This window comes from Alosa sapidissima, chromosome 3 (assembly GCF_018492685.1).
Source record: "Alosa sapidissima isolate fAloSap1 chromosome 3, fAloSap1.pri, whole genome shotgun sequence".
Taxonomy (NCBI): Eukaryota; Metazoa; Chordata; class Actinopteri; order Clupeiformes; family Clupeidae; genus Alosa; species Alosa sapidissima.
In genome coordinates this window covers 8,749,223-8,763,203 of record NC_055959.1, presented here as the reverse complement: position 1 = coordinate 8,763,203, position 13,981 = coordinate 8,749,223, and the positions used below count along the sequence as shown (strand labels likewise).

Here is a 13,981-nt window from a genome sequence, read left to right as displayed (position 1 = left end):
TTTCTTCTTGAAGCCGAAATAAATCTGAGGATGTTTATCGGACATGCTTGGTTTTTACTGCAGGTACGTTAATCTTGTAATATCAATAAGGACCTAGGTAATGTTACCGTTAGCGTTGGTTGAGTGATGGAGGCATTTGATTTATTGCATTTGTAGAAAACTATAAATGCGGTTATACCAAGCAAATGTATAGCAGCACTGTTTGTATCTTTCGACTGTCATTTATTGCACGTGCTACAAAATCATTCTGTGCAATGGAAGATTTACCAACGTTACACCGGTCTGATACAGTTTTGCCTATACATGCGTGAGACTGAGACGCCTGTTTATTTTGTTTTAAGTGCGTGCAGGGTGTGAGAGGGGAATCGATGTGCTTTGATTACAGCTTGGTAGTTGTAGTCTGTGAAATTAAAAAGCACGTGTGTGTGAAGTATCCAAACAATGACACCTTCATTTCATTATGGCTGCTTTAGCAAAACACCTTAAGCTACTGTTTAGTGGGTCCCATTTAGAAGTGGCTACTTCATTCGCGCTTTCCTTGACTCATGGAGCTGCGTGAATGTTATTACAACTTTTCGCCACGATATGACAGTTTAAGTCCGCTTGATACTGTAAGGCGTAAGCCATTGGTTTCCAAAGGAGATTTTATTTGTGTCGCCAGCATAGCCTATTGACAATTTATGTTGTAAATAGGCCTACCTTATAATCCTACCTGTAGCTTAGGGAAGCTAACAGCTTTCTATTAGGATCTAGTTTGTTAGTTACCGTTTTTTCATAACTCCCTGATGCATTTTTGCATTTAGAATAGCCAGAGCGTGTATATCTCAATCGGAAAATTAAACAATATCGGGTGCCTATGGACTAGGCTGGGTGAACCCAGCCTGATCTGCCCGCTATTTATTTTTTGATTTCTTAAAAGATTGAGCTTGGTCTGATGAAAGCCAGACTAGCCATGGACCTCAGTTAAACAATGCAAGGGAACATGAATCAGCCTATATTTGCACTAACAATAACGGACAAAAGCTCTTCAACTTTGGCCCGTTAAAATGTGTATGAACAGTCTAGCGACGCATTTCATCAAGGCCCATTTGGACATGTCAGTTATTTGCACCACTGGTTAGATGTAAAACAGCATTTCGTTTCAGACTAGGCTACTGTTACTTAATTTGTGCATTAACAATAACGTTTCAGACTACTGTTACTTAATTTGTGCATTGACAATAAAGTATTACATGAACTAAAGATGACTAAAATCTTATGTAGAAGAAGAAACATTCACAAAAAATCCATCCATCCAAAAATGACCTTTGTTTTTGATAGCTGTTGAAAACGGCATGGAACTGACAGAGATGTTTTTGTTTAAAAATACATAAAAAATAAATAAATAAATAAATAAATAACATTATGCTGATACCTTTTGCTTTTCCCAAATACAATGTAGCCTACAGGTGTAAGTGACCTTTCATCAATCCAGTTGCAATGGATGAACTGTGATGAACTGCCCTACTTGTGATTGTTTAGAGATTTTAAAGGTTTTATAACAATTCTACATCTTCTTTGGCTATTCTACAATCTATTCACCTTTTCAGCACCAGTAGGGTACTTTCTGTGCAGCCGCACACACACACTCAGGCATGCCAAACAAGCATACACAAAAGTTTCAAGAGTGGGGGATGGAGTAAAATATGGAGACAAATTGAAGTGTGATTTATTTTCGCGGAACGGATGTACAGGACTGAGCGGCGGTCATATTTTGTACCGCTATGCGGTACATCTAGTTAATAAGCTTATCGTTGCCTTTAGTGTGTGATATCCAGCCATTGTAGGACTGATCTGCCCTGCTGCTTAATTTGACTAGTACAAAAAGTCTGGTTATTATTGGGACTAACTAGAAGGGCCCTTGGGGGGGAGCACAGAGCCAGTATGCCAATATGTTTTTGTATATATCTCAGTATTAAAGCAAGCGAAACAGATCCACTCCAAAAATGTAATGGGTTCCTTGGCCCATGCAACACCACCAAGTTTCCTAAAAATCTGCCGTATAGTTTTTGCTTAATCCTGCTGACAGACAAACAGGAGGAATTACATGACACCGGGGAGGGAAAATGGCTAATTGTGCACAATTTGGACATTTTCACTTAGGGGTGTGCTCACTTTTGTTGCCAGCGGTTTAGACATTAATGCCTGTGTGTTGAGCTATTTTGAGGGGACAGCAAATCTACAGTTATACAAGCTGTACACTCACTACTTTACATTATATCAAAGTGTCATTTCTTCCGTGTTGTCCCATGAAAAGATATAATTAAATATTTGCAGAAATGTGAGGGGTGTACTCACTTTTGTGAGATACTGTATATGACGTCCTCATAAATGTCTGATGGTTTCAGGCACAGGAATGTTCACTGCTTTGCTTTAAGCCCTGTAACCTCCTACCCTTCTGCTCAGGGGGACCCACGTCAAGATGTTCAAGTGCTGGCTTTTCTGCTAAATAAAGTTCTTCTGCAGGTGTGTGTTTGAAACTCGTGGGGCCATTCTGAGATATGTGGAATAAGCCAAGGCCAGGACTAGAAGGGACCTTCGGTGGAGACTTCCATTGAGAAAGGCCTTTTAGCTAAGGACTGGATGTAATCCATATACAGTGAACAGCCTTTGTTGTCTTGCTCAGAGGATGAGGGTTATGGATGAGCCAGTCTGTCTGTCTGCCACTGTGTGGGGACGGGCTAGCCTCTTGCCTGCCTGTGTGTGTGTGTGAGTCTGTCTGTCTGTGTTGGTGTTTTTGAACAGGGTGTTCTAGCAGATACTGATGGCGGTCATCCAGGCCAGCACAGGCACTGTCTGTCTCTTTCTCTGTCCTCTCTCTCTCTCTCTCTCTCTCTCTCTCTCTCTCTCTCTCTCTCTCTCTCTCTCTCTCTCTCTCTCTCTCTCTCTCTCTCTCTCTTTCTTTGCCCTTCTTCCTCGCGATCTCTTCACTGCTCCTCCCTTGGCCCATCTATCTGTCAATTTGTCTGTCCTTTGCTCTCGTGTCTCTCTTCATCTGTTGCTGGCTCTCTTTCTCGCTTTCTCTCTCTCTTTCTCTGTCAGTATCTCTTGCTGCATACATTGTATATTTGTATGTATATTCTATTTCTCTCTTGTTTATCTCTTTCGTCCTGTATAGCGTCCCTTTCCTTCTCTCCTTCACCATTCTGTGGAGGTGAGACTGTGTGTGTGTGTGTGTCAGAGAAATGTGGCCGGGCCGGTGGAGGCACATTCCAGCGCGGGCCACAAACAAAAGAGGCTCAGTATGCAGATCTGCAGGTGGAACGTCCGCCCGCTGTGGGGCCCCCGCCACTGTCCCTCTCGTGCGTCACCTCAAAAGCGACCCCCTGCCTGCCTCTCTCAAAAAAGGCCTCATCAGACAGACGGGCAAGGGGGCACCGCAACCACAAGGGCCACCACTGACCCTCTGTGTGGCATCTACTCTCACTGGTATCAGAAAATGTACGAACCAGTTCAGTCATTATTCCATGACTGCTTGTGTGAAGTAGGCAGGCGTGGCGTCTATGCCTGGTCCTGAAGGCATTCCCAGATTAGCGGACAACTGGTGCCACTTTGCCCGCCGCTCAGCTGTGCTACAGCTAACGGAGTGGAAGCTGTGGAAAGAGTGCCCCTGTGTGGCGTAGTGTGGTCCTATCAGCAGATGGCAATGGGTGGCGAGCTGGTGGAGGTCGCCAAAGTGTCGTTTTCGTTACCACTGTGAATAAAGGGCCACTAGGGTTCAGTAGCCAGCTGCCAGATGCGTCCCATTACAACCCATTGATCCAATTGCCACGCTTGCAGCAGCGTGAAAAAAACATGTCACAGGCAAACACAATCAGTTGAGCGAACAAAAGGTTTGGGCCATTATCTGAACATAAACAGTTCTGTGTGGCGCCACTGATATTAAGATTTGTTTTTGTCCTGCTTTCTGACCTCCTCTTCAATTTTCCTCTCTCTCTCTCTCTCTCTCTCTCTCTCTCTCTCTCTCTCTCTCTCTCTCTCCTTCCCTCTCTGTGTCTCCCTTCATCTCTTCTCATCTTTTTTTCTTCTCCATCTCTCCAGGTGCTGCCCCTAATCCAGCTCCCCCTGTGGACCCATGGAGCCTTTCTGGGCCCGGGACCGGGGCCTCGGCCTCAGTCACCCCAATGAAGAATGCTGACCCCTGGGGGCCAACTGCTGCCCCTGCAGCTGATCCCTGGTCCACTGTCCCCAAAGCTTCTGCAACAGGTTCTCTCATCTCTTTCTCTCTCTCACACGCACACGCACACACACATGCATAAACACCGATATTCTCACACTCATATTGATGTGAGTTATTGTGTTCCTTTAAATTATTTAATTCTGTGTGCTGTTGTGTACTACACACATTACAATTGCAATCACCTCCCCTGAGAGAGACACAGACAGACAGTCTGTAGCTATTACCAAAGGTGATGAATGGAAATCTTGTATCCTGCAGCTGTCACGGTTCAGTTGGAGCCACATTCAAAAGACCAGCTCAGATAATCAAATTAGGCGTGGATTTGTATTCCATTTCAGGTTGACACACGCGAGTTACATGGGAAATTAAATTTGAGTCCAGAATAGGACATGAATCACGTTACCACTTGGCAGCATTGACGTCATTTCTGCTTACAGCAGAACGTTTTGTAGCCATGGACTCTGCTACACAACGCTTTGGTTTCCGATATGCTGCTGATGACTGCCAATTATGACAATGTTTTTTTATTTTTTTATTTGCCTTTCCAGGAAGCTTCGACCTGTTCAGCACATCAAACGGTACTTCCAGAGAAGACCTGTCCGAGTTTGACAGTCTCCGCAACTCGGCAGCAGCTGGTGAGTCACTCATCGGTCCTGGCTGGAGATTGCATCTCCCCACACACACACACTCCTTCTCTCTCCCTCCCTCCCTCCATCTGCCTTGGCTGGGGATTGCTGCAACCTGTGGAGGTTGGCTCCTGGGGTAGCCGCCTCTCGTGTGATTCACCCATTTCATCATGCCTACCTGGCTGACTCCTTTCCTCTCCCCAGCTCTCCTCCCTTCCTTCACACCCCGCTCTCTACCCCCTACCCCCACCCTGTTTCCTCTTGTTGGTTCAAATGATAATGTGTGTGTGTGTTGAGTGAGTCAGCACAGACTGAATGACAGCCTGGTAAGATGAGCCAATACAGACAGCAAGGATCAGCCCCAATCATTGCTAGTCTGATATCAATGATACTTTTCAAATAAATCACTTTCTCAACACAAGTTGTGTTGGAGTTGAGACTTTGATTAAATCATTTACCAATTTGTAAAGCGCCTTATACAGGGAGCTTATGCTCCTATGTAATACAACTTGTAGTATTGTTGTTAGTGCTGTGTCTAAAAATGTAAGATGTGATCAACGTGTCTGGCCTGTGTGTGTGTTTGCTTGGCTTGATTTGCCAACCTGGAACGGTGCCTTCTTTTTTCCCCTTCCCTGGCAGGCGACCGCAAAGGCAGCTATGGGCTCCCCTCGCAGACCAGCATGTCTGGCAGTCCTGACCTGTTTGACATGCAGCCCGGGGGCTACATGAGGAAAACCCCCGAGTCCTTCCTGGGCCCCAACGCTGCCCTAGTCAACCTGGACTCTCTGGTGACCAAGCCTCCACCGCCGGCCCCTGGGCCCAATCCTTTCCTGGCAGCAGGTAGGTGCAGCCACCTGGCAGTGAGCCTCTGACGCCATCGCCATCACAACACACCTCCAATTAGTAGCCAGACTTAAATGGACTGAATTTCCCACTGGATCAATAAAGTATCTTTCTGTGATATCTATCTGCCTGTATCTTTCTCTCTCTCTGTCTTTCTCTGTCCATGTACACATAAAGCCAGGTACAAATAGGCATATTTAAGGTAAAAACCATCTCCGGCCATATTATCGTTCTCATCGTTTTTCAAAAGTTTTGCGTCCACACGAGATCAGTGAAACACCGTAGAAGTGTTTGTTGTTGGTGGTGGTTTCTGGAACACCAACTTTTATCAGTGTCACTCTTCACACAGTTTTCACAGTAGACAATACAATGCGATCCTGACGTTTTCAAATTTATGGAGCAGCCAGTAAATTAGTTCTCTGTGACTATTAGAAGGTGTAATTGTCTGTCTGTCTGTCTCCCTCCTTGTAGGTGCAGCCCCGGCCCCTGCTCCTGCACCCCAGAACCCTTTCCAGATCAACCAGCCGCAGCCCCCCACCCTCAACCAGATGCGGGTCAGCCCCATGCCCGGTTTTGGCGGCCTGTCCCAGCGGAGTGCTGACCCCCTGCCCCTCTCCTCCATGCCTCCCGCGGCAGTCCCCATCTCCATGGTGCCCATAGCCCCACTGGCTCCCATGATGCCCGCCATGGGCATCCCGGCCTCCATGTCCCTGCCCCAGCCCCTTATCAGCGGCGGCATGCAGCCCACCGGGCCGGCCGCCCAGGCTGGAGGCGGCGCCACCAACCCCTTCCTGTTGTGAGAGACACTCTACAAAGAGCTCTACATGCGCCCCTCCATTCCCTGAACCATGACCCCCGAGCCCTGAGAACCCTAACCTGCTAAAGCCACCCTTATACTCTCCCCCCACCACCCCCTCTGATATGGTATAGACAGCATAGTCTGTCGAATCCCCCTGGCCCCAGTCTTCCCCCCCCTCAGCTCAGTCCAGACCATTGTGCTATTTGAAGACTTTTTTTGGAGCAGCAGCACTGGTGTTTACAGTTTTTACACAGGCAGGGGAGCTCTCTTCTGTCTGTCAGAAGCAGGTACCATACATTGATTTGGTATTTCTTTTGTTTTGTTTGAATTTCGTTTTTTTCCCTTCCTTTTCTAAATTTTCTCAAACCGTCGATGATAACTGTGTATCTGTAGGTGTTATTTCTCCCGCCCTCACACTCTCCCTCTGAAGTGTGCTGCAGCTTTCCGTTAAGCCAGCATTGAATTCAAAAGGAGAACCGATTTTGTTTTCTTTGTTTTTCTTTCTTTTTGTTTTGTTCTTCTCCAAAAGAAATCTAGAGGGCTTTTTCTTTGTATAAGAGGCTTTGAAATTCAATAGTTATGTTTTTAATCGTCTTATGAAAGCATTGTATTCACTAAAGCTAACCCTTTTTAATCAAAGCAAAACTATATATGTTCTACGTCAGTGCATATACACTATGTGTATTTACAGGATACTTAGGTAGACACCGTATAGAGAAACCCTATCAGTTTACAGTGGTATTGATTTTAATGTTCTACGCAGGGATTTTGCACACGCTCTGATTTATTTACCCGTTCCCTTCTGATACACTCTTCAGTTTTTGTTTTGTTGACTGTTGACTCACCATTAGTCCTTAGCCTGAGGAAAACAACGATCAACTTCTTTGTTAGGATGTGGCACTTGTAACAAGCGTGACTAAAAATCCCTCGGCACACACTGTGTGTTGGTTTGATGAGGACTTGGAGGAAGTGTACGCTAGCATGAGTTAGCAAGTGGTGTCCAATATCCGAAGTGTTGGGGTATGAACTTCACAGTTAAGTTAAAATGAGTTCTATTTTTTTCCTTTTTGAATGCATGTTAGGGAATCTGTTTGCATACCCCAATATGGCTCTACTTTTCTACAAAAAAGCCTCTGTTTTGCTACTGCTTGCAATCCCGAGTGATTGTGAATGGGGTGAGTGGGTTTCTTTTCGATTCAGTGCTATCGTAAAGCTCGACTCTTTGCACAGCTTTTGTTTCTACTTCTCTTCTCTTAAAAAGGTTGACTGTTTGACAGAGCTAATCAATACTAATTTTTAGTATTCAACTGCCTAGCTTTTCATAAGGTGAACTGTAACAAGTGAGTTATCAAAAACATTCTGAAAGGTTTATTTTCAGTAATCCTCATTTTATTTATATGTCTGGAAAAAAATATATATTGTTGTCATAGAAGGAACAAAGGGAAATAGGGAAAAGCTGGTATGTGTTAAAAAATATCTTCATCAGGTCCTAATTCATCTTACTCAACATTATTAGCCTACTAATCACTCCTATCCACTCCTACGGTTTATGTAGCTGTAAATGTATTTTGAGAAAGAAATACATTAAATAAATTTCGCTAGTTAGTTCATGCCATTATGACAAGAACTGATTGGGGTGGAAATATCTTAACCAGTTGACATTGTCATCTTGCAGATGTTTAAGTGTATGGGCTTTGGGACTCTTTAAATCGCTTACAGGAAGAAGATTGGTATGATGAAGAGTTGGTGGGGGGACTCTGTTGATAGATTTCATCGTCTTTTTTGTCTTTCTTTTTTTTAAATCATGCTTTTCTCTTTCCGTTATGTCATCTGATCCATCATGAATTGTAATTCCTAAAACTACCCCCACCCCCCCTTTTTATTTTTTTTGTTTATCATTTCCGTACTGATATTTTATGGGCAGAGGTGGCCCATGTTTTGATATCACCACTTGCTCATGGGCCAACTCTTTATCCTGAGGCTGTTTCAATTTTTGTGGCTGTGAAATTGACCTTTGTCACCAAGGCTCCTGTCATGGGGTCACACACGCGTGCAGTTATACCAAAGGGCTTTGACACTCACTAGCCTATGTGAGATGGTCACACCATACACTAGATTGCCTTTTGGAGACGCAGGCCCCAGGGACTTAACTTTTTCATTCAGTCACATATGAACAGATGTTTTAAAATCAGTTTGGTTTTTATGGTTCTATCCCTTTTCACATCAAGAAACACATCTTTAACGTTTTTATTTGACCCTAAAGCATAACTGACATTTGTTTTTTGCCCCGTTTCTCTGTTACGGTGTGTTAATGATGCATTTAGAGAAGTAATTACCTTTACACCACTGTGGAAAAACCTACCGATGCACCATGTCAGTTTGGCACCTCGTGGCTATGTAGTGTAATCTTACAAGCACAACCCTCGCAATGTCTCTTAAGTATCTGTAAGGGAAAAAAAATAGCTACCAAAGTCAGAACCGTTGTGATTTTATTTAAACGAGGTGCTGTAGTCTGAGAATTTTCTAACTCCTATGTAGATAAAACGGTTCATGGGCCCGTATGACTTTTCTGAAAATCACTGCCAATTTATAAACGGTAACATTTTTGTTTTCCATGAATTGTAAGCTACTGGCCTCTACAGGAGCCGTTGTGGTAGTGCTGCCCTTGTAGAGCTTAGCAAAAAATACTGGGTGTAATCATGACCTAGTGGAAGATGCACCAAGGCATGTTCTGTGGCATCTTGGGGAAGATTGCCGAGAGGTAAGCTCTGTGCGGACATAATGCTGTTGATCTGTGTTGTGCATAACACACCCAGAAACAGAGGTGGACATCCTGACTTCAGAAAGTAAAAGTCCTACCATACATTGGTTCTACTTGTGCTTGTTAACACAGGGGATTTAACAAAAAAATGGCTTTTCTAGCTGGATGAGGGGTTCTGCTAACTAGAAGCAGCTGGTTTAGTGAATTGTTGGAACAAAAATGTGGTAAAACTTCTACTTCCTGGAGCCACATGTCCACCTTTCCCCTCAAAGCAAATTAATCCCTGCGGAGGATCATCCTAGAGCTACGCAACAAATTGGCTGACTGCACTGCATCGAAACTATTGAAATCTGTCAATAATACATTGTGATGTGTGAAATTTTGATTTCTGCAGCATTTCCTCATTTCCATAACAAAAATATGCATTGCTCATCCTGGATCCTCTTGTTTTGGACGTCTACCTGTGTATCACCTGTTTCTGTTACAGTGTATTAATTATGCATTTCTTGTGGTGAACTAACCTTGTGAACATGCATAAACACATTTTATTTGGTTTTTCTTTCCCCCTTCCATGTTACTGTGTCTGTATATTTACCAAACTGTTTCATATTACTGGGAGCAGGCTGCTTTTTTATGGATATGTGCTCGACTTGTTGGCATTATAACTGTATAATATAATTTATCATTTGTTCTATTGTAACATATTGTTCTGTACCTTATTTCTGTGTAATGGTTTTTGTAGGAAAGTCACATGGGACGGTGTGATTTTGTTTTAATGCCATCTAAAGCGCAGCAAGCGATCAAGGACCTGTAGCTGCAATGGTAAAAATAAAATGTATCACTCACACGGGGCTTGAAGTCTGTTGATATCACCAACATAGGAGTACAAATAATGACCATAAAAGACACTAGCCTAAAATGTTACATGGCTATTGAATGATGCAGAATAAATATGTTAGTAAGTCAAACATTACACAAGTAAGAAATACAAACCACAATTTTAATATATAAATATATACAAAAAAAAAACTCTGCTTCATCAATTTCAGTGAAACACAAACACTGTTAATGTACTACAGTAAACGGTTCCTATAATTCGCTGAATTGATTTAAGACATTGTGGATGCACTGGAGCTGCCTCCCTGGGTGCTTAGCTTTTAGTGCGTATATGGTAATTGGTGCCAGTAAGGCTGCTCTTGGTTAGGCAGGGCTATCACAATGTGTATGGCTGGTCCGTTCCAGACAGGCCTGTGATGGGAGGCGCCTCGGAGGATCCGGGGGTGGTGTCATAGCCCAGTTTCTTCAGGTCCTTGGTCACGATGTTGAACTGAAGCGTGACAAAGCCTTGAGAACGCACCCGCGTTACTGTATACAGACATTGATTTCATGAGTGAGCCAACAGTCTGTTGCAGTTTATTACAAGGTAAATTTAAGCAGTTATTTTTTGTTACTGAAATTCTTTGAAATAATAATAAAAAAATCCATTCCCAAGGAATTGAACATGACCTGTAATAAGGAGTATGTGGGGTGGGGTGGTTGGGGGAATTAAGTTTGACCATTGATCCAGAAGAGCATTTTTGAGGAAGGTGGACGAGAAGGCCTGGCTCACAATCTCCATTAGTTTATCTTATTGGTGCTGGATCGAGTTGAAGACCGGGCCCGACCCATTGGGCCCTGATTTCTTTGGTGTGCAAAGTGCAAAATTTGTCGGCAAACAAAGTTCTCGTGCATGAAATACACGCATTGAGCCGACTCATCAATGTCTTGCCCACTAGCAAACTGATTTTGTCTAGTTATCAAATTAGCTTTAGTTAGACTAAAGACTTTGCAATTTGCCCATTATAAATAACTGGACTAACACATTCAACACTTTAGTATAATCTCAACAGGGAGGCTTAATCCTTTTGAGCATCAATAGAAACTTTCTAAATTATGGATAGCACTCACAGTTCTTTTTTTACTTTTTTACTCTCCACGGATATTTCGAGCTAGACGCCCTTCTTCAGTGTGACTGAGGCGATTTGCAACATGAGTCAGGGCGTCTGGCCCAAAATATCCCAATACTTTTGTCCATATAGTGTAAGTCTAAGTAATAATCAAAATAGTTCCTACCTTCTCTTCCTTCTCCTTGAGCTACCACTTTTGGGTCCGTGAACTCAGGACGTCTTCCCATAAGCCAGCTGTAAGAGGACCCATTAAAAACCCATTTGGTATGGGAGTTACTTTCCTTCCCTAAATGAATTCTGAGAGCCAGCTCAGACCACAGACATACAACAATCCATACTGCGGCTTTTGTTTCCATATAAAGAAACCATAAATGGTTCTGAACTATTTGAAAAAAAAAAATGTAGTGATCTATTAGTGATGTTTGTTTGTGATTCATTGATTTTATATTCAGTGGAAATCCATGTGTTCCACAAGATGTTTTATTTGCCTCAAGCTTCAATCGAAATGGTTAAAAGTAACCACCAAACATGGTTCACGCTAATGTCAAAAGTACTTCAAAAGTTTCCTTCATTGTTTCTTTGGAGCCGTTGGTTTAGAGAGTACTTTTAGGGCCATTGCCAATATCTTCATACATCTTTCAGAATTCAATATTTTACCTTGTAAGCTTTTGAAGTCTTGATGTGGATTCTGGAACAAACATTGGTATAGTTCTTGTGTGTCTGGGAAAATAATTGGAGTCATGTTATACAAGACCATGGGCCCTAATTTAAATCATGGGCAAAAAGCAGTCACTCAATGAGTAAAGTGTCTCGTGCATGAACTACAGCATGAGATATTTGGGAGCATTGAGGTCAACCAAGTATGACAAAAGTATTTCTTGACCGTTTTTTGTCCTGCACCTGGGATGTATTAAGGTGATTCACCTATATTTTCTCATTGTGTTAAATAAGCAAATAGATTTTCCTTATATGAAATTAGCTTTAGACTTTACCTGCCCTTTAAATTAGGGCCTACTGTTTTGTTTATTTTTGTTGAAGTTGACTATTTATATTAAATACTTACTTTCCAGGGGTGAAAGGGATGTGAGTGGCACCATAACCTCGGACAACATCATTTGCAAAGACGTCGGGACCATAGACACTCACCACAATCTGTGGCCCTGTGAGAATTGACCAATAAAGTGAGACTATTTGGCCACTTTACCAAAGACAAGGTGAGTACATTTCTCTTCATTGTAGGTGTAGGTGCTTCATATTTAATTACAACATAATGTGTTATCAAACTCACATCCAAAGGGATTGGTGCTCTTAAAGGTGATATCCAGGGGGAAGTTCCAGATCAGCTTATGAGATTCTCTGCTTTTGCATGTTATCTGAGAGATGCCCTCCTCCAAACCCTGCGGGAATGAAGTGACCTTCCATCCATCAAGCAGTCAATTGCATTAACGTTATAACACATTTACAAGCCGTTAACTCACCGACGTGGGAGCCCAGTCGTGTCCATACACAAAACAATACTTGCAGTACAGGTCGTCGTACTCTGGAAACTGAAGAAAACTTTTAACGTTATGTTTCTTACAAACAAAGCTAACGGGTTATTTACTGTATCGAAATTAATTTACGATATCTAGCATTACATGAGCAAATCTACAGTTTGTGAGGACTAACGAAGTTAGCAGCTAGGTAGGCAGTCAAGTTAATTAGCAAGCCTTCGGGTTGGCTAAATTTGTGTTGTACGTTAACGTTACTCAAGCCACATAATACAACCAAAAACAGTGATTTTCAAGGGCATTTTTCATTGTTGTACATCACAAAATGAACAAAGGCAATTAAGTTGGACACTTAAAACGTTAACCAGAGAGCCCTTTAACGTATTATCCAAACCTGAATAAATTAGCCAGTGCTTACATTGCCTCCCTCTATTTGCCCGTTGATCATTAGAAGAAATACAGACGGGTTGCTTGATGCCATTTCCAACGATGCAAGAAAATAGTCAAATGTGTCCTTCTATAACTACAAAAGAAATCCTAAAACCATCAACATACTTTTGCTGTCAAGAGTGGGTATAACGTTAGCCAATTAACAAGCCAACAGATTAACTTTACATGCTACGTTTCCTTTCGTTGCCATCACGGACTGTGCTGCCAAGGACGCTTGGGATACGGTTCTTCGTAAGGGCCAAAATACTCGACAAAAAAAGCGATTAGTAATTCTCTTCTCCACTAGGTGGTTGTCATGGACAAAGCAACACAATCCTTCAACATCCCAATACTTTGATCAATTCCATTGTTGGTATTAGGTAGTATAATTTTTATTTGACCTTACTGTTTTGTCAACTGTTGCAGGTAAAATCGTGTTATGTATATTGTTTGAAGCATCATCTTGTTTGTAATTGGTTGTAGGATTAGGGTTAGAGCCATACAAGTGTTATTTAGACCTGTACAATTCCTTGAGGAAAGAATAGCATGAAATAGCTACAAACAGAAAGAATTGATGTTACAACTGTTTATGCAGAGGTCCAAAAATATGCTACCGAAAAAAGTATTCAATATAAAAACCCATGTTTAGACATGGTAAGAAAGTTTATTGACACTTAAGATTTTGTAATCCCTCAAACAAAACTGAAATCCCATCTTTGCCTTGGTTTTCATGGTATTAAGGCCTCAGCCTAGAGTGTGTGAATGTGTGTGTGAATGTGTGTGTGTGTGTGTGTGTGTGTGTGTGTGTGTCTGTATATATGTCATGTCATCCTACGGTTGTTGAGTGACATTCAAATGAGTTGACGGT

General features: G+C 42.5%; 2 protein-coding genes across 2 annotated transcripts in view; one reads left to right on the top strand and one right to left on the bottom strand.

Moving 5' to 3' along the window:
- epn2 (epsin 2) overlaps positions 1–10,093 on the top strand; it is a 30,628-nt gene extending 20,535 nt beyond the window's left edge. Inside the window, 4 exon segments of the mRNA XM_042086484.1 lie at positions 4,081–4,245; positions 4,768–4,854; positions 5,485–5,685; positions 6,160–10,093. Of these exon segments, the coding sequence (XP_041942418.1) occupies positions 4,081–4,245; positions 4,768–4,854; positions 5,485–5,685; positions 6,160–6,488 (782 nt within the window). The 3' untranslated portion in view covers positions 6,489–10,093.
- Positions 10,094–10,227: 134 nt separating this feature from the next.
- On the bottom strand, positions 10,228–13,356 carry b9d1 (B9 protein domain 1). The gene is made up of 7 exons (XM_042086490.1): positions 13,103–13,356; positions 12,673–12,741; positions 12,483–12,591; positions 12,258–12,354; positions 11,852–11,914; positions 11,361–11,428; positions 10,228–10,613 (listed from the first exon to the last, which is right to left on the bottom strand). The coding sequence occupies exons 1-7, from the start codon at positions 13,163–13,165 to the stop codon at positions 10,462–10,464; spliced, it is 621 nt and encodes a 206-aa protein (XP_041942424.1). The 5' UTR covers positions 13,166–13,356; the 3' UTR covers positions 10,228–10,461.
- Positions 13,357–13,981: the final 625 nt, after the last annotated feature.